General features: G+C 41.4%; 1 protein-coding gene across 1 annotated transcript in view; it reads left to right on the top strand.

The window, feature by feature from the left end:
- The first annotated feature begins 923 nt into the window (after positions 1 to 923).
- UST (uronyl 2-sulfotransferase) overlaps positions 924 to 23,155 on the top strand; it is a 156,738-nt gene continuing 134,506 nt past the window's right edge. Inside the window, exon 1 of the mRNA XM_042822417.1 lies at positions 924 to 1,179. Within this exon, the coding sequence (XP_042678351.1) occupies positions 924 to 1,179 (256 nt within the window). The remainder of the gene's footprint in view (positions 1,180 to 23,155) is intronic.

Genomic DNA, 23,155 nt, shown 5'->3' with positions numbered 1-23,155 from the left:
TCAGGACACCCTGGGGACATATGTTGTCTGGAGAGAATGAGACTCAGTGCTGAATGAAAGCCACGCAGCCTATGCCTTGTAGGAAGCAGTTGTGTGGGGAAAATTGCATCATCAAGCAATTAGAGACTGTATCTCAAGCCACATGCAGAGGGGGTCAGACTGAGGTTCTGAGTGATCTGAATTTGGTGATTTTCCATACTTGTCTAAAGCCCCCTGTCCAGCAGAAATCAGTTTTGTCACTGGACTGTGAGAAGGGCAACCGATGAACGAGCTCTCTCACCCCTCACACGAGCACGAAGCCCCCATCGGGTGCAGAGCATTCCCCTGGGCCGCCCGGGCCCCGCCGCTGCTCCCGCGAAGCTACATCCGAGGGGATCCGCCTCGCTGCCCGCGCGAACCCGGGGTGGCCGGGGCAGGTGACCCGTGGAGGCTGGCGGCGCCCGGCGGTGCCCGCAGGGGTCGCTCGCGAGGAGGCAACGGCCGCGCGGCGGGAGCGGGGGCCGGGGCGGGCCGGGGAGGACGGCGGGGCCGGGCCGGGGTGAGCTGCGGGGGCCGCGCCGTGCGCGCGACTCGGCCGCGAGCCGCAGGCCGTCGGCGGCGAAGTGGGGGTTGTAACTTGACACCGGAGCGAGAGGCCGAGCGGAGAGAGGGAGCGAGAGAGCGGCGGCGGAGGAGGAGGAGAGGAGCCCCAGGGAGCGGGATGGTGACCACCTTCTTCCCCTCCCCTTAGTGGCGCTTCGCAGCAGCCGCCGCCGCAGCGCCGGGACTCTCGCCTGCACGGGACCGGGGGAAGCCGGCGATGGGGACGGGACGGGCCCCCTGAGTCACCGCGAACTTTCCCCGCCGCGGGCAGCCGGAGCCGAGCAGGCGGATGGAGGATGCGCCCTGCCCGGCGGGCAGCGTGAGCCGGCGGCGGGGGTAGCATGAAGAAGAAGCAGCAGCACGGCGGCGGCGGGGACTGCCCTGCGCCCCGGCCCCCCGCGGCAGTGGCGGCGGCAGGGGGCCCGAGCCAGGGCGGGGGCTGGAAGCGGCGGCGGCCCCTTTCGCTGCTGCCCTTCCTCTCTCTGCGCGACTACGGCTTCTGCATGGCCGCCCTGCTGCTCTTCTGCGTGGGCTCCCTCTTCTACCAGCTCAACGGGGGACCCCCGCACTTTCTGCTGGACCTGCGGCACTATCTGGGTAAGCGCGGCCCGCGGCAGCGCGGCCACTTGTTGCGGTTCTCCGCGTTCCTCTCCCGGCCCGGCTGCTCGGCGGAGCTCCGGGGGCTGCGCGGGGAGCGCCGCCGGCGGCGGCGGCGGCGGCTCTGCCCCCCATCGCCGCACGTCCGAAGGGGCAGCTCGCAGGCGGCTCTCGGGAGGAGGGTGGCGGGAGCGGGTTCTCTCCCGAGTTAACGTAAGATAGAGCTCCTTTGAGGCTCTTCCCTTAAATCCGGAACGGCTTTGTGGCTGGGGATGCCCCTTTGTTTGCCCGCCGGCGGTACGCATCTCCGGCTGTGGGAGCCGCGCGAGCTCTGTTCCGAGCTGCGGAGCCGGGACGGGCGCTGCGCGCAGTGCCCGGGGGTTACAAACGAGGAAGTCCGGGCGTAGAGCGACCTGCGAGCGGCTGCCGCGCTCAGGTGTGTGCGGGAGCGGTCGGACAGAAACCGAATGACACATGGCACCGGGGTTTCGCTACGTGCCCGATTTCTGCCTTGCTGAGGGTTACTTCCCTGCCTGACGGGGAAGTGGTGGAAAGCAGTGTGATTCCTCGAGGTCAGGTCAATACAGAGGGTGATTCCTCGAGGTCAGGTCAGTACCGATCAGTGGCCGGGCTCGTTCAAACAGGGAAAAAAAACCGAGGGGTTTTCCGGATGGGAGGATTACTAGGGTAGTTTGCAGTGTGAGTTTATACCGCGTTAGCTCCTCTGTATTGATTGTCCGCGAAGGCAGTCCGTAATAGACGAGGTTACTTTGCAACCAAATTGCAAAGTAAAGCGCGGCACTTGTATTTCAGAAGTGTAAGCTGAAAATCCATTAGTCTGCATGTGTTTTATGAACGTCCTGGGAGCGCAGCTGTGTGTGCGAACTCTGCTTTTCTTTAAGGGAAAAGGAGCCCAGCAGTCAGTCACCAGCTGATGGCATGGCAAAGCCAAGCACCTCTTGGGAGTGCAGCAATGGGACAAGAGGCAACAGACATATGTTGCAACACAGCAAATGTTGATGAGATAGGTATTGGGGAAAAAAATGCAATGTGAGGGAGACCAGTGAGGTCTGCCTGTCCTGCCAGAGTTCCAGTAGCTGAAATCCTGGGCACCTCAGGTCAGGTTGTCTCTGTTTTGTCAGAGGGACACGTGAACAGGAATCTCTTCCAGTCCATCCTCTGCTGTTCTACTCAAAGTGGATAAAAACATGAACGGAGGTTCAAGTCAGAACAGGAGAAGGAGCACTTTGAATGTTGCTTCCCAAACACAACAGAGTATTGCCATTTTGGCTTGGGTTTTACTGCCTGCCTTTTTCTTAATTTAGTGTTGGTTATGAAGAAATTCCTACACTACAGAGGAAATAGACAAATTTTCCACCAAGGTGTAAGTAGGTATTCCATACAATTGCTTGATGTTTTATTTGGATCGAATACAGATACTTATTTTTCAAAGCAAGGTTGGTCCCAATTTTTTGAATTTTATCTTCATCAAGGATGAACGCTACTGTGCACAAATAGTTTGCGAGGAGCGCACTGTTAGACAGCTTCTCAGTTTGTGGTCTTGAGGGATCCAGGCTGTAAAAGTGGGATCTGCTGCATGAAGAACTGTAGCTGTCTCTGCTGGAAAGCATCCTGAGGCCTGCGGGTGGCCAGTTTGGAAGACACTGGGACTTGACCATTTATTGGGAGGAGCTCCTCAGGTGCTTAAAAGCTCTTATTGTATGTGCCTAAATGTGAGGAACTACTGGGGAAGGAGGTGGTATTCTTTGGAAAATGAATTTTTAATGGTTAAGACATTTGAGCATTATTTTCTAAAGCTATTTTACACTTCCCAGCTATACTGCTGCATTTGGATCGACAAAGAGGATCATATCGTTGACACTGTTTAAGATTTTCTTTTTCCACTTAGTGTAGGTTTTGCAAGAACAGTGCTATACTCCTTGGTTTATCCAACTGGCAAAGTTTGTAATTTATCAACCTTATATTTGTAACCAGTTAGGCTTGTTGCCTTCTGGGGGACTAACAGAAGAACTTGGAGGAATAGGCAGTACACACCTGGTCGTGCTAACCACCAAACTCTAAATATGTGGGTTTTATACAAGAGCTTGACTAGTCATGTCTTATGACATTAAAGAAGATGAAATGTTTTTTCCTCCTGAAGCCACGGATCCAATGAACAAGCAACTCTTTCCTTCCAGTACTTCCAAGCCACAATTTATGGTGTGAAGATTTAAGTCCCCTAACAGAAAGAAACAGTTTGCAAACTGTGTTTGCAGTACATGAATCTTTCAACTGTCTTTAAAGCTACAAGAACCAAGAAAGAATTGACCAAGGGGAAAATTTATTTACTTGTTTAATTATTTTGCAGCCTTCATAGTGTAGGGGGTCATCTTGTCTGGCTTTTTTTAATTTGCATTGCAAGTTTCAGTGCGCTGTTCACTGTTCACTGTTAGTTATGTTACTCTGCAGGGAATGCTTGTTTCTTGCCTCAGAACTTGAAATTACAGAATCACAGAATGGTGTGAGTTGGAAGGGACCCTTAAAGGTTGTGTGGTACACCCCCCCCTGCAATGAACAGGTATATCTATAACTTGATTTTTGTGGCCCTCCTCTGGACATGCTCCAGCAGGTCTCCATGTCATTGATCTCCATCTGGACACTGAGCCATTTATCACCACTTTCTAGGTATGATCTTGCAACCAGTTCCTTGTCCATTGAACAATCCATCCATCAAGCCCATATCTTTCCAGTATGGAGGGAATGGTGTTATGAGGAATCGTGTCAGAGGCCTCACTCCATTCCACATAGAATGACATCACTGGTGCTTCCATTGTTCATTGACGCAAGGCCATAAGTTGGCTATGGGACCTACCCTTGGTGAAGCCATGCTATTATTGCATATCACCTCCCTCTATTCTGTGTGCCTTAGCATAGCTCCCAGGAGGATCTGCTCCATGATTTTTCTCAGCACAGAGATTTCTCCTTACAGGCTGTCCATTGTTAGTAGCCTGCCTGCATTGTAACAACACGAAATTTCAATAGCAATCAGGATGGAAGTCACACTTGCATTGGACCAGAGTGTGATTTAAGGAAAATGTAGGCAGAGCAAAAACAGTGAGCTTGAACAGCTTTCGTTTTGTTCTTATCTTTCATTTTGTTCTGTATAAGCTGAGAGGAGAAGGAATTAGTTTGTTTTCAAATGAATTAAGTGAAGATTTGCTAATTCTCTAAACTTTCCTTTAGTGGGGCAGAATGTGTTTGGGAGGCAGATGACTGTATTTTTAGAATACTCTATCTACTAGTAATTCTTGTCCTCCTGGACCAACTTCACTGGTGTTTTGTCCATATCTGTCTCCCTTTGTGCATTGTTGTACTGACTGGGATGGTTGGAAAAATGTGATGGCAGCTTGCGTGGGGAAGCAAGTAGCTGTATTCAGTATTTCCACTTTGCATTGCCGTCTTTTCTCTTTAGTAAGAGTCTAGAAGAGTCATATGGGGAAAATGGGGGAGATCGGAAGACAGGAGTCTGTAGTGCTTTATTTATCCTGTTCTGAACTCAAGCTCATAGCAGTTCTAATAGGAGAGAGGGCCTGTGGAACGCTGCCGGTTTCTGCTGTCCTTGCTGGCTGTGGTTCACAAGAACAGGGTCAAGTTTCATGCTTTAGCTGTGCCACTGGGAGAGATGTAGAGTGCTGGTTTTCAGTGTATCATCTGTGGGGGCTTGGGTGTTAGTGGGTTATTTCTGAAGAATCTTTGGAAGAGACTTCATAAAAGCAAGTCTGTTGCCAGTAGGTTTAAACTTACTGTGTCAGGGTGTGTACCAGTCCTGGACCCTCTATGGGCTCCAAAAAATAAGAAAGTTTAAAAACAGCTAGGCTTTTCACTAATAAACTGGAGTATTGGGACTTACACAACATCTATGAGGTCTTGCTTGCTGATTCTGCCAAGGTAACTCTGGCTTGCTATTCTAAACACAGCGCCAGGAAAGAGGAGAATCTTCTGCAAGATGTGTAGGACAGAGCTTGTTGATCTTGGACAATCACGTGGCTTTGGGGAAGGCACCAGGGACTCCTTTCCCCTGGAACTGCCATCTTTTTGCACTGCTGTAGTCTTCCCAGCTTTGGCTTGTGATACAGACATGCTTGAAAATACAGAAATGAGTATTTCCAAGGGCTGGAAGCAGCCCTCTCATGGCCAATAAAAAGAAAAAGCCTTTTGATCTTCAGTATTTGCAGTGCAGAAGTTGTTGTTGTTCATGTCAATTAAATCATTTCCCCTGTTGAACTCCCCAGGAGACTGCCAACAAGTCCACTGGTTGATGTCAGGGTTTGATTGCCTATGGAAATGACCTGTGCTGAGCACTTCCCATGTGAGACAGAGTGTCCAGTTGCGTTCTTTAAACAAGCTCTGAATTGCTCCCCACTCTCACCCTTCAGTCAGTTGTGCTCAAGTGTTTTGGTCAAGAGATGTGCATTGTAGGCTTAAAGTTGTCACAAGAGGAGTTATGTTTATATTTTGGATACAATATAATTCTTCCAAATGGAAGCAGCGGAAGGGGATATCTTTCTGAGTGTTTGAGGACACTGAAGCAGAAATCTTATTCTAAACTAAGCCCAAATTAAAAAAAATAAATAAATAAAAAAATCATTGAAGTGGTATGAATTGGCTTTATTATTATTATTATTATTATTATTATTATTATAATGTAGGGTTTGGTTATTTACTTATTTATTGTGTCTTCCTTTTTCCTGTCCACATGTAAAGAGAGGAGCAAGAGAAACAGTAGAAGTGGCTGACAGTATGTGTTTAATACAAGTTTTGTTTCTAACCTCTAGGAGGGGGAAGAAAAAAGTGTTACTTTTTTTTTCCTTTTCTAGTAATATTTCATTTATTTCTCAATGATGGAAAGCTCAGAATTTAGCTCAGAATGATGGAAGTGTTCAGAATAAGCAAGCTTTCTTAGAGTTAAAGCGCATAGCATACTGGATTGTAAGTAGAGTGATTCTGATTTTTTTTAATAGTCAAAAAGAGTTGTCTCATCCAGTTTTTACTCATGTATTATGAATATGGTTTTCCACAAACTTGTCAATTTTGAAGGCCCATCAGACATGTGAATAGGAGAAACACTCAAGGAACGGCAGCATCCTGTATGGGTGAAGTTTATTTTATGGTGTTACACAATACCTGTTTTTCAGGTGGATATGCTTTTAACAAGGCCCTGCTTAGATTCTTATAGGCAACTGTATTTTTCCTCATTGTTTCAAGAACAATTGTAGTGTTCTCAAAAGAGCTCTTCAGTACTTGTAAGCACTCCGATTTTTGTCTGCTTTTCAGTAGATTTTTTAAGAACACGTTGCACTTAGAAATTATTACATTCTAAAATTCCTTAACAGTACAAGTAACTGGAAGTTCAGTTTAGAAATTGCTTCTTAAAGCCCTGAAAAGAGAGATTCTGAACAGAAGTGACAAGTCTGTAGCTATGTCTTTCCTCATTTTCTGTCCTCTTTGGGATTCCTAATTTTGCTCTTGTGGTGTGGTACATATTTTTGTTTTGCAGTAGAGTAAGTTTGTATTTCAAGATAGGCTGCTAAGTGTTCGTCTTATAAATGAGCTTTTTTGCAAAACAAAAGATTTACTTAATCTCTGAGACTTTGTTAAAAGGCTCATGAGCATGACTTGCTCATCATTCAGTGCTTGTTCAGTTGTAAGATTAAGAACATTCTACCTAATGCTGTCAAATAGTCTAAGGAGAAGCAGAATGCCCTTTGTTTTATGACTGACTTGATCCTTTTCTTTTTGAAGGGATGTAGATGTCACTGGACTACGTAATCACAGAATGTTATTCTGCCCGGCCATTAAAAACTCTGTACAATGAAGTCGTAGCAAAAATTGTTTAAGTTTGTGTGAATACATGATGGTGATATTCTAAATATCTCTGGAAAGTTGGACAGTATTTATTCAGAGATTTATTTTCTGCTTTCAAAGTTAAATTTGAGTCTGGAAATCAGGTGTTGTATATGCAGCTGTGTATATACTTGTTTCATGTTTTTAGCTTTGTCTTCGACCTTGAAATGATTAATTCACTTTCTGATGAGAGGGAATATTATTGCAGTTTTTCTTCAAAATGTATCTAGTTTTGTTTTATTTTGAGATTATATGACAGAGAGATATACATACCTTAGAGAGGATGCATCTGTGGAGTAAATGGGATGCTACGCTTGGACACGGGGGTGGATGAAACTTCAGTTCCCAGTTATGACTTCTCTTCATGTGACTTTGAACAAGTTGGATGTTAATTCCATCTTTGTTTAATCCCTTTTGCCAAAGGACATACGAAAATAAATGCTTGGTAGAATATTACATTCTCAGATACGACAGCAGCGGTAGCCATAGAAATACCTAATAGGATTTATCACAGGTATCTTTATTGTTTGGCATTGAGGCATTTGGGTTGTTTTCAAAAGCATTAGGACAGTGTTGTATGGCAGCTGTGTGTAGGCTAAGGTGCTTAGAGGTCCAGCTGCTTTATTCTTCTAAGGGTATTGCTGCTGTTCATTACTGCAGACTGTGCCATTTTGCTCCAGGAGTTATTGCTGTAATTGTTACCCACAGTCGCATCAGAGGGCATCAGCTTATAACAGTTCTGTATATATGCCCTCACATCAAAGACTTCATGTTCAGAGGAATGCAACTGAGTCTTTTACTTCTTGGTGATGCTTAGAATTTGTTTTCAAAAAGTAAAAGAAAAGAGCATAGTTTCTTCAAGCTGTGTTCACCTCAAGTGAATGTCAAGCATTTTTTGCTATCAGAATATACAGCCAAAAGAACTGGCTGTTATGGGAAGAAAAAAAGTGATTGATGGAGTGGCTCTTGTATTTTTGTATGAAATTAGGAAGGTAGAGAGTTGCTTCTGCTTTGAATTTGACAAAGAATGATATGCGTTAGAAGATGTTAGAAGGGAGACTCTCTAGCAAAAGTAATTCATACAAAGGCTTCAACACATAGCTATGGGGAAAGTAAAGCCTGATTTAAAAAAAAAATAATCACTTAAATGCTTTGAGATTAACATCTGTGCTAGCTCTACTGCACTGATTCCTGATACAAGCTATTCTGAAATCGGTAGTGTATGACAGGATCAGTAGTGACAGTAAATGGAACATATGATGAAATTATAATGGAGAGGCATGATTTTTTGGTGGTTAACAGTCTGTGAAATGGTTGACCAGGTCAAATTAGATCATAGGACAGTTCTGGCACAAAAGCCTGAAGGAAATAAAACACAGTGAGGTGAAAATATAAAAAAGAATACCACCTTTTTATTTTCCATCTCTCTCTCTCTCTCTCTCTTTTTAAGTGCTCATATCCTTTTCTGTCTTTTTCTATCCTCTGTTTCCAGCTTCTAATTGATTCATTCTCCTACCTCTTCTTTTGCTCCTGTCATTAAAATATATATATATATATCAGAAAATAAAAATATTTCTGATATTTCTGTGGGTAGAAAGAGTCTGGAATTGCTGAAGTCACTTGAGCTTTTTCTTGTGTGATGTTAACCCCAGCTTTTTGAGACACGTAAGCGGCACAGAGCCCTTCTCTCTGTGTTAACACTGTGGGGAAACAACCCATTCAAGAAGAGTGCTGAAGGTTATTTTGGTTTAGAAGCTGTTCCTCTATATGAAGATGAGGTTTGCAAGTGATTTTTAAGAATTTTCTTATATATATCCCATGGACTAGAAAAAGAAGTCTGTCTATACTTTTTTTGGAAGTTGTGACTATGCACCTGCTGCTTACCCCCTGCAAGTACAGCTCTAAATCACAGCTATGAAAGGAAGTCCTGTGTGTTCCTGCTGCTATGAAGCACAGCCAGCAGAACAAATAGCTGCTCTCTGTGTTCATCCAAGTTTGGATGAACACACTTAAGAAAATAAACCATGTTGTTATTTAGGACAAATAATTTTTAAGGACATAGTCACAGCCATTCCAAATTTCATTGTATTTCACGAAGGATTAGGTGGGCAGGAGATCCCCGTGCCTGCCTCTCTGTGTTGCTTTACGTTTGAGGTGGTGGATTTAGGAGCCAAGGCTTACAAGGGTCCAGAGTTTGATTGTTTGTACCATGAGGTCAAGAAAGGGATGAGAATTGCTTTGGAATTAATGGGAATTAGGTACTTCCTTGGATCTTGCTCTAGTACTCGTATCCCACACATTATCTGCTGATTGAGGTATCCACTCTCAGCTAGTCTCCCTTGCTAATCAGTAAGCTGCTTCCAGTTCATTATGGCTGGCGATAGACGCATAAAGCAAGTATGATCAGCTCTTCTTAGAGAGGTGATCTGTAGCTTGTTGCCATTAAGGTGACAGGAAACAGCAGGGTTGAGCACCCACTGCTGGTCATTGCCTGTGGGCAGTGGAGTTTCTTGCCTCTAAGTTTCTTGCCTCATCTGTCTGGAGCAGCAATGGCTTGAGAGCATAAACAAAAATTTTTATTTCTTTTTTTTTTGTTTTGTTTTTGTTGTTGGTTGGTTGTATTTCTTTATTGTTTTAAATTTCTAATGAAAGCACTGGAAAAAGATGACACATGATTTTTCACTAAGGAGTTTTCCCATTATTATTGGTGACCAGGCAAGTAGATTTTCAAATATAGCTTACGTTTATATAACAGGGTATTTGTTTTTCTTTGTTTTATAATCTGGGTTAGAGGATGTTTGGAGAACGGAGGGGTCAATAGGAAGTGGAGAGCAATTATTTGCCTGAAATTTATTTTACTGTCTTGCTTTTCAGAGCTGCAGTGGGGGAAGCAGGCCCCATTGTGCAGAAAATAAATGTTTGGTTTTGTCTGTGAGTGTGGAAGTACAATGATTAGGTATGTATTAGGGTTTCTAATACTAATGCTCTCGAAACAGACATTTGGGTGCTTGCCAAAGCTTTCTTCCTGTCACACTTAATGATTTGGGGTAGAAGAAATCATGAGGTGAGGATGAAGATCATGGAGCCCTTGGTGGTTTGAGTAAAGAAGTAAAGCGTGTCTGCCAGATCTGAGAAGTAAGGTTCTGCTCTTGCTTTTGTGCGTGTTCATTTTAAAAACTACTGCTGGTCAAATGAATGGTTGGTTCAACTTTAACTTATCATAACTTAGTTTGGTAGAAGGTCACCAGGCTGCTAGCGCATAGCAGATCTTTGAGTTGAGATTCAGTGGCCCAATTCTTTTGTTCGTCTGTTCACATGCAACACCAGACCACATTTAGTGATTTCTGGTTTCCAAAGCTTTTTTTTTTTTTTTTTTTTTTTTTCCTTAGGAGCTTCCTTTCCTCTCTTGTCTTACCTACATCTTGCAAAGAGCTATCTGAATCTGTCTGGAAAATCAGATGTAAGGATTTTAGGGGAAATGTCCCACAAGTTGTCTATGCTTTTGTCTTCGTAAAAGCAAGGAAATATGCTTACTGTGTGTTTTGAAATACACAGAAAAGTCTTAGAGCTAGGTTGTTTGTAGGCCTCTTCTGAACAAGTTTGATGAGTTTACAAGTAGAAATTGCATTCAGGTTGGACAGTACCGTGCCCAGCAGACATTGAGTGGAAGAGAAGTGGCAGGGGGAACAAGATACAAAGTTAGCCTTGATCAGGAAAGGTTATGTGAGATTTAGACTGAAAATGGCTTGTTCATAAGGCCGGGATTTCTCCTTTCAGAGGTTCCCTTTGAAGTCAGCAGGGGGAGGGAGAGGTAACTCCAAAGAGTAAGTAGGGCTACCTGACATCTGAGTACCTGACTTGTGCACAGAGAAATGAGTGAAGTTCGGTGGGAAGAGTCTAAGTCATCATTGTATTTAGACTTGAAAGCATCGATTGATGACTAGTGGAAGGCCTCCGAAGTGATGATGAGGAAAGAGAAGAGATTGAAGAGACTGGAACTTACAAGATTTTTAGATTGATAGATCACTTGATGTCAGTGGGTCATGGAAACCTCAGTACTTATGGTACCTCTAAGTAAGGACTACATAAAGCACTGGAAAAAATTGCACACCAGGGAATATCTGTCACTGCTGGATGAGTGGATTTGATGACATGTTTATTTCTCTGTAAGTCTTACAATTCCATGAAAAAGGTGTTCAAAAACAATTGTGATATAATCTAAAATGTTGTAACAGATATTTTAAGACAAAGGCTGTGAAATTGCTGACTTCACAGATCCTTAAGTATGTGCAGGTGATTGAATTTCCTAACAGAATTCCCCCTACAAATGTACAGATTCTTTCTTGTTGACAGTTGGAAGACATCACAATAAGTAAATTATGAATGAAAACAAATTAGCAGTGCCTAAACCTTACCACTTGTAGTTCCTTGTGCTTTTGTTTGTTTGGATTTTATGTCCACTTGTGTCATTTTGGTAATCACTGCATCTGATTAGATACTGCTGATAGAGGTAGCAGTATATATAAGCAATGAATAGTAGTAATAATAGAGACCCCACAGCCTCTCTGGGCAGCCAGTGCTCCATCACTTGCACAGTGCAGAAGTGCTGTCTGAAGTTCAGAGGAAACCTCCTGTGTTCCAGTTTGTTCCCATTGCCTCTTGTCCTGGCACTGGATACCACCAAAAAGAAGTCCATCTTCACTGTATCTTCTCTTCAGGTTGAGACCAGGGGATCACATCTACATTGGTGTGATCAATCTCTTCATCATCTCCCTGGCTCTTCACTGGGCTTTCTCCATTATGTCCATGTCTCTCTTGTACCAGGAAGAGCATAGTGCTCCTTCTGGACAACAGAACATGACTTTGGGAATGTAACAGGGACGTCCTTTGAAAAATACAGGCTTCCTAAGAAGTTTTTTTCAGCACGTATGGGGGAGAAATCAATCCCTGGTATCAAGTAGATACCAGGTGCTTGCATATTCTGTTGCTTATTTATTTCTTGAATCACTTTTCAGCTGATTGAAGTTCTTGTTAAACTGAATAATATTACTACTTTTGTGTGTGTGTGAAGCAGCCATTCTCAGAAGTGTGATTAAATGAAAGTTGAAGAAGTAACTGCTTCTGTCTCAAACTGCAAGCTTTACGCATTGCTGCACTAATAATGAGCAAAACCAATCACTTAATTTTATCCATTCAGGAAAACTTTTCTGATGAGTCAGTCAAATTTAACATAAGTTGTATTATCTCCTGATAAACAGCTTTATTCTATTAATCCTATTGTATTTCCCTCCTCTCATTTGAATTTTATACTTCTTGTCTCATCAATGAGGCAAACTTTGAGAAAGCTCTGGGATTTTTTGTAGCTCAGCAGTCTCTGCTTTCTGCACTGTGCTGTGTGGAAACAGCTGACAGCCTCAGTTTTTCCCTGGAATGTTTTGGTTATGAATGTTAGAAGCTGAAATATTTTTGTATTGCTTATAGTGTCTTTCACCTTCTGACCTCAGCTCCAATAGTGCTGAGATTGACAGTAATTGGATCTTATTACTGGGTGGGGTGTTCAGTAGCTTGCTTGCAGTCAGTTCATTATGTAAGTTGTGATACCATAGCTGGCACTGCTATTGTGCTTTTCACTCCACTGGCTCAAGAGTAAGGCACGTCAGGCTGTAGTGTGAGCATGCAACATTGGTGAAGCGTTCAATGAATTTTACGTGGTGGGGCTCCCTATGGGTTGGTGGACTTTCCTGCCTGTTCCAGCATCCTGTGCTGCTGGGCTTGATGCTGGCATTTGCACTGTCTGTGCATGGTGCAAGAAGGAAATAACCCTTCGTAAAATCTTGATTAATCTTACTAAGCTTGTGGGGGATGGGGGGAGGGTGTGTTAGCTCAACTGTACCCAAGGTAAGAGCTGTCCCAACACAGTGGGTTTGTTCATTCTATCACTGCTCTGTAATTAAAACTGTTTGCATAGAGCTATTGTATCAATGACACATTTATTTCTTGAAAAAACAAACAAACAAACAAAAGCCCTCAGAATTTATTGCTTCATGTTATGGACCAAGAAATCTTACAGCTTTGACAAGGAAGCTGCCAAGTGTTCTCTTCTTTTATTTCTCTGTGACTACTGATGAGAGTACAGCTTTTTGGGGTTGTTTTTGCCTTCACATAGCAATTTCCATCCAGTGCTTCAAAGAGGGAATTAAATATGAACACTTAAAAAATATATATTTAAGACATGCAATGGGGGCATGTAACTTGGTTGGTGTCATTTGGCTGGTAAACAGCAGTATTGGGAATAGATCCATGATTTCCTGGATTCCTGGAAGGCCAGAGATTTACCTGAAAGCACTGTTATAAAGCAATACAGAAGCCCTTCTGCTTGCCTTTATTGCAGCACTTAACCTGTCTCTCTTGTCTGTGGTAATTTGTGTTGATGCGAACTATGAAGTGTGTATCAGGACGTATACACTTCTCACATCTGTATTCTTAAAAGATGTGGAGCCTTAAAAGGTTCCACCTTCTATTTCTATTCTTAAAAGATGTGGATCCTTAAAAGGCAGTGGAGTTAGTTTTCTGATGAGACTTTTTAAAGGAAAAGAAAGGCTCGAGGGATTTGGAAGCCAAGTCTGCTGAACTGGAGTAGCTTTTACTTAGCAAAGCCCCCATCCTGTGTACTTATGGTAACGTGCTTTTTCCTGTCTGTGAGCAACAACTTTTTAGAGTCTTTGCTCAACCTGTTCCCATTGGCAGGAGAAGCCTGATACTGCAGAGCTGTACATCAGGTTCGAGACCCTCAAAATAAAGGGAAAGTGGGAGGGAGTGATAACTGGGTGAGAAAAAGATAGGATGAGAAAAGAACAGGTTGCTGGATGATTCTTTCCTTATTTAAGCTAGAACGGTGTACCTTTTAATGTATTCTACTTAAAATGAGAGAATAAGGGATGGAAATAATACTGGGGGAGCAGATAAGTGATAAATGGCATGTTACAGAGACTGTTCCCACTGAAGAGGCAGTTGGCCTATTTCTTGTTGCCTTTTGAAGCTATCTTCAACACTTCAGTGTGATTTACTCAGCAAAGCTGCTATTGTTGTTGGAAAAATGCTTGTGGCATAGGTAGATGTTAAAACAGCTGATTTTTGGAGCCAACAGTTAAAAAGCTGTATATTCATCTTCAGAAATGTTTCCTTATCAGTGCAGAAGACAGAAATGTTTTGAATTCTAAGGAGCTCATAATGTGGGAGAGTCAATGAGAATTTCATGCAAGCTTTATCTATTAATGCTTGTGGCTCCCGTTGGCTAAAATTTTGCATCCATGAATTGCCTTAATTCACAGGTAATTGTTGAGTTGTATGTGGAAAAAAGACCAGAGAGTTTGTTTTCTCATTCTAAGAGTCATTATCATGCCACATGCAAATAAATAAATAAATAAATAAATAATGAAACTTTAAGGCAGATGGACTGAATGGTTTATGTGGTAGCTTTTAGCTTTTGGATGATCATCTTTTGGCTCACACAGAAAATGAAAAATTTCTGTTTACGTGCATGGTACTCTGTATCCTAATTCAAGATTAAAATTTCATTTTTGTAATCTTGAACTCTTCCTTTATGTATAAGGTTAACAACAAAAAAATAAGTTCAGATTGATTCAACATGTAGTTATGTTTGAGTTAAAATTGCCAGGTTTAGCTCTACAATTCTCACATGGCTCTGGTTCAAAGTATTTCCTTTACTCATACTCTATAAATAACATCACAAGTATGGTTTATACTCTTCTCTTTCTTCAGACATCCATGCTTCACTTCTGTTGTAGACTATTTGTACTCCCGATCCCTGACTGCACAGGATCCTGCTTACTGGCCAAGCATTAGTAATCTCTTTTATTTGCTTTATTAGCATACTGGGGCAGGGAATGGTTGCTGGATGGCAGAACCGAAGATTTTGAGTCCACATGCCTAGATAGGTTTATTAGTGCATACCTTGATGTGTTCGGTCTTATCGCACAGAGGCTTATGATACTGTGCAGGTCCAACCTATTGTCTGGAAAATGGTCCTGCTCAATTGGAAAGAAGTTTGAAGGGGGAACAAGGAAGAGCAAAAGAGTAAGCTTTTTTTTTTTCCCCCCTTTTCTTCCTTTGCTGTGTTTTTAAATACTTGTAACAAAGTGATGTTAGCACTAATGTATGGCTTAATGTGTTCTGACTCTTGCAGCTGTACTTCTTTGTGAACCGCAAAGAGCAGTTTATATAAAGTATAAATTTGTGAAATGGTCTTTTGTGTGCTTTTGAATGCATTGCAATTTCTTTGACCAAAAAAGAAAAAAAAAGTTGCTTTTTCAGCTTAGAAGTCTGGGAAAGTAAAGCAGCTTAGACTCAGGAAAGTGTATGTTAAGCAACTAAAAAGCCAGAGCTTGCATTAACAGCTTTTATGTGAGTTATACCAATTTCAGTCTGTCTGTGGCACAAATGTTAAGTTATTGCTGAGAATTACAGTTCAGTAGAGCCTAATGTTTATTTTCTTTAACTAGAAGTAACGTGGGCTGTGTGACCAAACTGAGTTTATTATACTGGCAAATATTGAAATTTCTTAGAATTTACATTTAATTATTGAATTTATTTTATTTATGCAACTCTATCTTTAGTTTGTTTTATTTGGAGTTCAGTCTGCAGTGCCATATTTTCATTTTCAGGAGGAAGCTCTGCTACATTTTTCTTCAATATTAACTTTTTTCCTGCGTGCTTTTGAATATAGAGATAGTGGAAGGCTTAGGTGCTGCGTTGTAGAACTTTTTCCATAATAAAAATAAAATATAATCAGCTTATGGAAAAAACAAGATGTGTGTGAGAATTTATTTGAAAAGAATTAATACTCTTTGTTATGCCCAGCTTAATCAGTGTGAAAAAGATGCATGTGCAATGCATTGTTTAAACATGTGCTTTCCTCCTTATCTTGCTACATGGTGGTCAGTATTTGTAATTATTGTTTGAAATTATTGTAAATAATTTCTAATTTATAAAATGAATTTGGAGTGCATATAAGGAATAAAAATATTTGCCACTGGATTTTATCTCCTTTACTCAAGAGACTCAGGTGAAAAATGGTTGGTTATCTATCTGCTACATCTCACTGGTAATAGATAGCTGCCATTAAACAAAGATTAAGAAGTTAATAAGTTTTGTGCGTAAGAAGGGTTGAATAACGTAGCAGACGTTCAAAAGCATACTATCAAAAGTATTTGGGATCAGCTTCATGCAAATTCTCAACACAAAATGGCCAGATTGTCTGTGAATGTCTTTACTGACACGCCTATGAAGAAATTGGTCTGAACTACTGTTGGAAGTAACTTGGATTATTTTTTTCTTCTTAATTATCTTTGATTCTTTTGGGTGCTTTCTTGGAATTCAGGATCTTCAACAGCAGTAAGCATGTCTGGCTCCTTCAAAATGTTTCATTATACTTTTTAAAAGATATTTTTGTAAGTTCATATTTTCATTCAGATTTCATTTTTGTAAGATACACTGCTCAAGAATGCAGGAATGGGGTTAGTGAAGCTAAAGCCCACCTGAATTTGAATCTAGCAAAATACATGAAGGGGAGGGAACAAGAAGGGCTCCTACAGGCACAGCAGCAGCGAAAGGAAGAACAGGGAAAATGAGTCCTGCACCTGGGTCAGGGCAATCCCAACCATAGATACAGGATGTGCAGTGAGTGGCTTGAGAGCAGCCCTGAGGAGAAGGATTTTGGGGATGTTGGTTGATGAGCCAGCAATGTGTGCTTGTAGCCCAGAAGGCCAACTGTATCCTGGGTTGCAGCAAGAAGAGCGTGACCAGCAGGTTGAGGGAGATAATTCTGCCCCCTGCTCTGCTCTCGTGAGACGCAGCCTGGAGTACTGTGTCCAGCTCTGGGGCCCCCAACACAGGGGGAACATCAAGCTGTTGAGGCAGGTTCAGAAGAGAGCCATGAAGATGATCAGAGGGCTGGAGTGCTTCCCGTATGGAGGCTGGCTGTGAGAGCTGGGGCCTGGAGAAGATTAAGCTCCAGGGGACCTTATAGTGACCTACAGGAAAGCCCGGGAGGGACTTCTTATAAGGGCAGGTAGTTTTTCTGCTCACGTTGCATCATTCTCAAAGAAAGATATAGCTGGTGATTAATAGAAAATAGTAATAATTTTGCTCTTACATCTTAATACACAGTTAAACGTTCAGTTGGCCTCACACCTATGAGAAAATAAAGTGATTTATACCTACTGTTAGTAGAATATTTTAGAAATATAGTTTAATTAGCTTTTGTGTGTATTTTGCAAAGTTCTTCCATAGCAACAACAAAAGTCCTTGAGAGCATGCCTGAGTGTGTAGGAAAAACAGTGGATAGGAAATTTAAGAGAAGATGCAGGTATGATCATAGGTATGATCCAGGTATGATGGGAATGCTCTTGTGTGATTCCAGTTATCTTTCAGCACAGTGCTTTTCTCCCATTTACATCTCACTTTGTTTGCTTTTTCCTCTTGGGTCAGTAGGAGAGCAATTTCTAAGAACAGGGAAGTAGAACAGTAAATCCATTGTGCCTCTAGGATGTATTAACTTCAAAAGATACGATGTCTCTTAACTGTGGTTAGGCAGAATCAAGCCTGCTTGTTTTTGTTACTCTGGCACCAGTGTGATTCAGTTGCAAAAGAAATTATACCATGCCTTTGCAAGTGAAAAATATTGAAGCAGGTTTGTTTCAATGAGAGCAATACTTCTTGCAGATTGGATCTAACTCAGGTGGGTGCCCCATGGATGGGGGTCAAAGTTTAAGGAGACAAAAACAAAGAATTTTTTCAATTATAGTTTAATTTAAAAGAAATTACAGCAAGCTTTGCTTGAAATCACATGTGGATTGAGAGAGAAATTGCTATTGTGTTAATTTATTTTCTGAGATTAGCAGTAATATTCTGAGATTTCCTTCAGCACATACATGACATTCATATTTGGCACTAGCAAGCATTCCTGTCTGAATGAATTTTTCTTGTTGGTTGGGTTTTTTTGATTTATTTTTTTTTTTTCTTTTTCAGTACTCTGTTTCCTGGAGTTAAGGAAGACTTGAGTTTCAGTACTTTTGCCTTTCTTTTCCTTTAGCCCTCCTGTGATTGTGTGTTAGCTAGATCTAGTTCAATGGTTGAAAGATATTGAGCAAGTTTTAAAGGAAATCTCTTAAAGCATCAAGATTAAAAGAACCACTGTTGTTTTATCAAGTTAGGTCATGGTATCTTTGCAGAGACTCTGCACACATAGACACTGCATGCTGAGAAAGAATTTGTTTGAATAATTCAAATGATAGAATTGAGACCTATAATTAGTTCCTTTTCAGTGATTTTTTTAAATTTTCTTTTCCTCTCTTCCTTTTCATCAAGTGGCTTTAGTAGACTGTAGTCTTTCCTGTTAAGTTTTCCTTTTCAACAGATATCAAGTACTTTACTCTTTTAGGAGGCTTTGTTTTCTCTGTATGTCTCCCCTCCAGATTGCCCACTGGGCAGCAATTCTCAGATAATAGGCATATGCTGTTTTCACTTAAAATTGTCAAATGCTTTGTTTCTCTGGGAGTGGTGATGTGCACTGTGAGTTGCAGGCCATGTGAAAGATCTCTCTGGTTTCTATTAGTGTGGTGGGTTGGCTTGCTTAAGAAATAAATGAAAAGCATTTCAGCTGTTTCATTGCCCTTTCAGCTCATTCTTTGATGTAAACTTGACTGAGAGAAATTGTTGATGTATGCTAGCATAGAGACTGTGAGCAAGAGCGTCTGTAAGAGGGAAGAAAGACTGCAGTACTCTCCAGTGGTCATTTAAAGCTAATGAGTGTCAGCTTTGAGAAAGAAAAAAAGCAGCAGGAATAGCAGGAGTGGGAATACAGATAAGTGTTGATACTACAGTGAATCTATAGTCGATACTATAAAGTGAATCCTGCTTTATCATGCCTGTCTCAAATGCCGCTTTCACAATGTTACACTTTATTGCTCTATAGAATTATATGCACTGTTGGAAGGAACAGGAAATTTTCCTTAGATAACTTTTGGATAAGAGCTGTTTCTCAGCCTTTTATGAGATGGCAGTGTGCTGGCAGTCAGCATTCCCTCATCCACCGTATTTGCATTTCAAGTCTACCTCATCTTCCAAAGGCAGAAGTATAAGCAATAGCAAAAACAAACAAAGATAACAGTCTGTAACATAATGATGTGTTTGTATAATATCATGTAATATACATGATACAGTAATATGATATTATAAGTAAATGATTGATACAAAAAACATATATTTGGGCACAAAGGAGAAGAAAGTGAATTTTTATGGTGTAGGAAAAGTACTTTGACCAAAGAGTGTTAAACACTCGTACCTCGTAGGGTAAGGCAGAGCAACTTAGACTAATGAACTGCCTGCACTAAGGAATGCCTGTGTGTATGTGTTTAATTAAACCAGTCATGTTTAGTTCTCACATGCACAGCTCCAAGAAAAAGTTACCTAATATAATTCCAGTTGACATACTTAGTAAAATAATTTATGTTTGAAAAATCATCAGCTTCCATTACTAATCATTCTTAGCACTCAAACACAAGCAAATTCATTGGTCAGGATCAGAAAACTGCCCCTGTTTTCATCATGGAATGGCCATCAAGCCTTGTGCTATGAGATTGGGTGTATGGGGTTATGCCTCATTTCTGTTACTTGCAGATAATTGTACACACTGTGTCTTTGATAAAAAAGAAAAAAAAAAAACAACAAAAATAACACATTAATACTTTACATTGTCATTTATTGTTTGGGAAAATGATTGTGTGATTTCTTGTTCTTACAAGTAGCACACTTAGAACTTTTCTTTGAGTTACTTCCTTGCAAACTGAAGAGAGAATAAATGAAGTTGGAAATCTAAATTATCAGAGCAGGGTTGTAGAAAGAGTATCTATCAGAAACCAAAGCTAAAACCCCAACACCAAGAATGTAAAAAGAAGGCTTGAGATCAGAAAGAGGAAGTAGTGTAGGAGTTGTTCATTATTATTAAATACATAATGTAAATGTCAATAAATATCAACTTTGATCCAGATAGAGAAGAACTTAGAAAGAGGAAACCTTTTATTGCTGCAGGGTAAAAGGAGAAAATTACTCAGATTTTACATTTGTTTCTCTCTATGTGCCATTCTGTGCACCACAGGAACAAGTATCTAAAAGCACGCAGGCAATTGCTGGTATTTGGAAGGGTAGCAGTGTTTTAAGCTTCAATGAGGAACATTTGAAACTGCAGGAATTTCTGAATATCTTTTGCTAATCTCGTAAAGAAAGAACTTGGATGTCCATTTGAATCTGACTTTCAGAAAGTGTACATCTATCGCTGTGTCCTACACAATTTAAGAAACATTGTGATTGTCATCACATGGCTGACACAACTTTTAGTCAAGAAAACCCCGTGATTTAAAGAGAAGAAATAACCTCTGCTTTACTATTGGACTTGCATCAAAATCATTCTCTTTCTTGCAGAAAAATGCAGTCGGTGGTAGCTGCCAGCTAGTGCACAAACAGAGCCGAGAGAGGGAACAGCTGCGCTCTGAAAAACAGCATAGCTCCCACGCAGCAGTGCTCGCCTCACTTACTCTGTTTTGTTGGATTTTTTATGTTTCTTTCAGTCTAGAATTATACATTTTGGGGGGTCATTTTGCATATGTAAGTTTTTCTATGCCAGATTTAGGTTTAAAGATCTTTATTTATTTATTTGTTTATTTTTACACTAAGAGAGTCTAACAGTATGTTGGCTTCGAGAGTAACTGCATTCTGCTTTTCTCTCTTCTTTGTGGTTCTTAAACTCCTTCCGTGTTTCCGTGTATGTGGTCAGTGTCCAGCACTCTGCAGTCAGCATCTTTGAGGTTATTAAGTTAGGGTGCGTTGACCAAAAAAGACCATGTGCTTTGCTCAGTCAAATGAATAAGAATACCAGATGGAATGGCCTGGGTTGAAAAGGACCACAATGATCATCGAGTATCAGCCCTCCTGCTATTTGCAGGGTTGCCAACCACCAGACCAGGCAGCCTAGAGCCACATCCAGCCTGGCTTTGAATGCCTCCAGGGACGGGGCATCCACGTCCTCCTTGGGCAACCTGTTCCAGTACATCATCACCCTTTGTGTGAAAAACTTCCTCCTAATATTTAACCTAAGCCTCCTCTGTCTTAGTTTAAAGCCATTCCCCCTTGTCCTATCACTATCCACCCATGTAAACAGTTGTTGAGGTGGTGGCATTGACCTAATAATGTATTTTTATTTGGTGGTCTTATGTGTTGCAGGATGTGTTTAAGTAAGGAGCAAACAGTGAGCGTTAAATTTCAGTTGAGACTGTGACTGAATCTGCATAAGAGTGGCTTTAAAACAGAAGGATAAGTTGTGACTATAAGAATTTAAGTTATAGTATAGGACAGATTTGAAATATAGAGTGATAAATATGAAGTACATTCACACAGCTTTTTGTGTGCATTGTGTACAAGGTATTACTTTATATCTCATAGAGATGTTGTTAAACTTTCGACACAATCTCTTTTACGAGCCAGAAGCTCTTGACTAACCGTCTTCTAGTGAATATAAATTTAATGTTGCCATAAAATCTGACTTCCCAGGATGGTTTTAAGTGGCTCCAATGTTTTTGTGTAGTATTACATGCATCAGTTACTACTGACAACTGTCAGTGTTTTGTCTCCATTGCTATTGTGTGTTCTGTTCCAGATGGCACAGGATACAAATGATTTTTTTCTAAACTCTACAAAAATAATCTAAAACTTTACATGCTCCATGTCAGAAGCACAATCATTTACTGCTAGCTCCATTTCAGACAATACATTGGAATTTAGAAAAGGTGAAATGGTGGAATTTTCTATCGCAGTATAATTTGTCATGCAGAAGAGCGTTTGAGTGTGGCTTGTCTTAATTTCTGATTATGAAATAAAGTGGTTTTTGATTTGTGTTTCAAAGTTCTGGATAGCTGCCTGTGTAGGGTTTACACCTCACAGGAGCAAATGGTGTTTTGTTTTTTGCAGAGCACCTAGCAATTCTGAAAGGTGTAAGAATTGCAACTCCTTTGCTGTTTTAGAAACTTGGGTGCTACTGTTGCCAAACATGCAAAGGTTGGTATACAGTGGTTTTGAAGGACCCTGATCATAGAATGGCCTGGGTTGAAAAGGACCACAATGATCATCGAGTTTAAACCCCCTTGCAATGTGCAGGTCACCAACCACCAGACCAGGCTGCCCAGAGCCACATCCAGCCTGGCCTTGAATGCCTCCAGGGTTGGGGCATCCACAACCTCCTTGGGCAACCTGTTCCAGTGTGTCACCACTGTCTTTGTGAAAAATTTCCCCCTAATATCTAACCTAAACCTTCCCTGTCTCAGTTTAAAACCATTCGCCCTTATCCTTTTCGCTGTCCACCCTCCTAAACAGCCATTCTCCTTCCTGTTTATATGCTCTCTTCAAGTACTGGAAGGCCACAATGAGGTCTCCCAGAGCCTTTTCTTCTCCAAGCTAAACAAGCCCAATTCCCTCAACCTTTCTTCATAGGAGAGGTGCTCCAGCCCTCTGATCGTCTGATCCTGCTTTGCTCCTGCAGCATCTTTCCATGCAGAGAATATGGAAGGCAGCATCTGGCCCTCCTTGCTGCCTTGGTGTCCAGCACCTCAGTCTCTGCTCAGAAGAATAACCCTCAGCACTGACTGCCATCTGGAGCACAAATTGGATGATACAGCAGAATGTGTTTTCCCCAGCTGATGAAGGACTAGCGTGAGGGTGGTCTGTGGTGACAAATACTTCAAAGGCAGAAAAATAGGCATCTGAGCTTAGTAATGTCTTCTGTGAACATGCATCACTGCACTCAGTTGAAAGTCTTTTTCAGTTGATAGTATCCTAAGTAATTCTTGTGTAATTGGGTAAGGTAGTTTGGGACAAAGACAGTATTCCACTTAAATCTGATTTTCATTGCCACAGTTTTTGCTGGGTGCAATAGCATTTGTTTTGCAGTGTCTCACAATTAAGAAAAATAGGAAGAAATAGTTATGGAGGGCACAAAGCTAAT

The sequence above is a fragment of the Centrocercus urophasianus genome, unplaced genomic scaffold (genome assembly GCF_019232065.1).
Source record: "Centrocercus urophasianus isolate 14NV4802_14NV808 unplaced genomic scaffold, USGS_Curo_1.0 seq_10, whole genome shotgun sequence".
Lineage (NCBI taxonomy): Eukaryota > Metazoa > Chordata > Aves > Galliformes > Phasianidae > Centrocercus > Centrocercus urophasianus.
The sequence above is the reverse complement of the archived record's forward strand: the minus strand, read 5'-3'. Positions and strand labels throughout refer to the sequence as shown.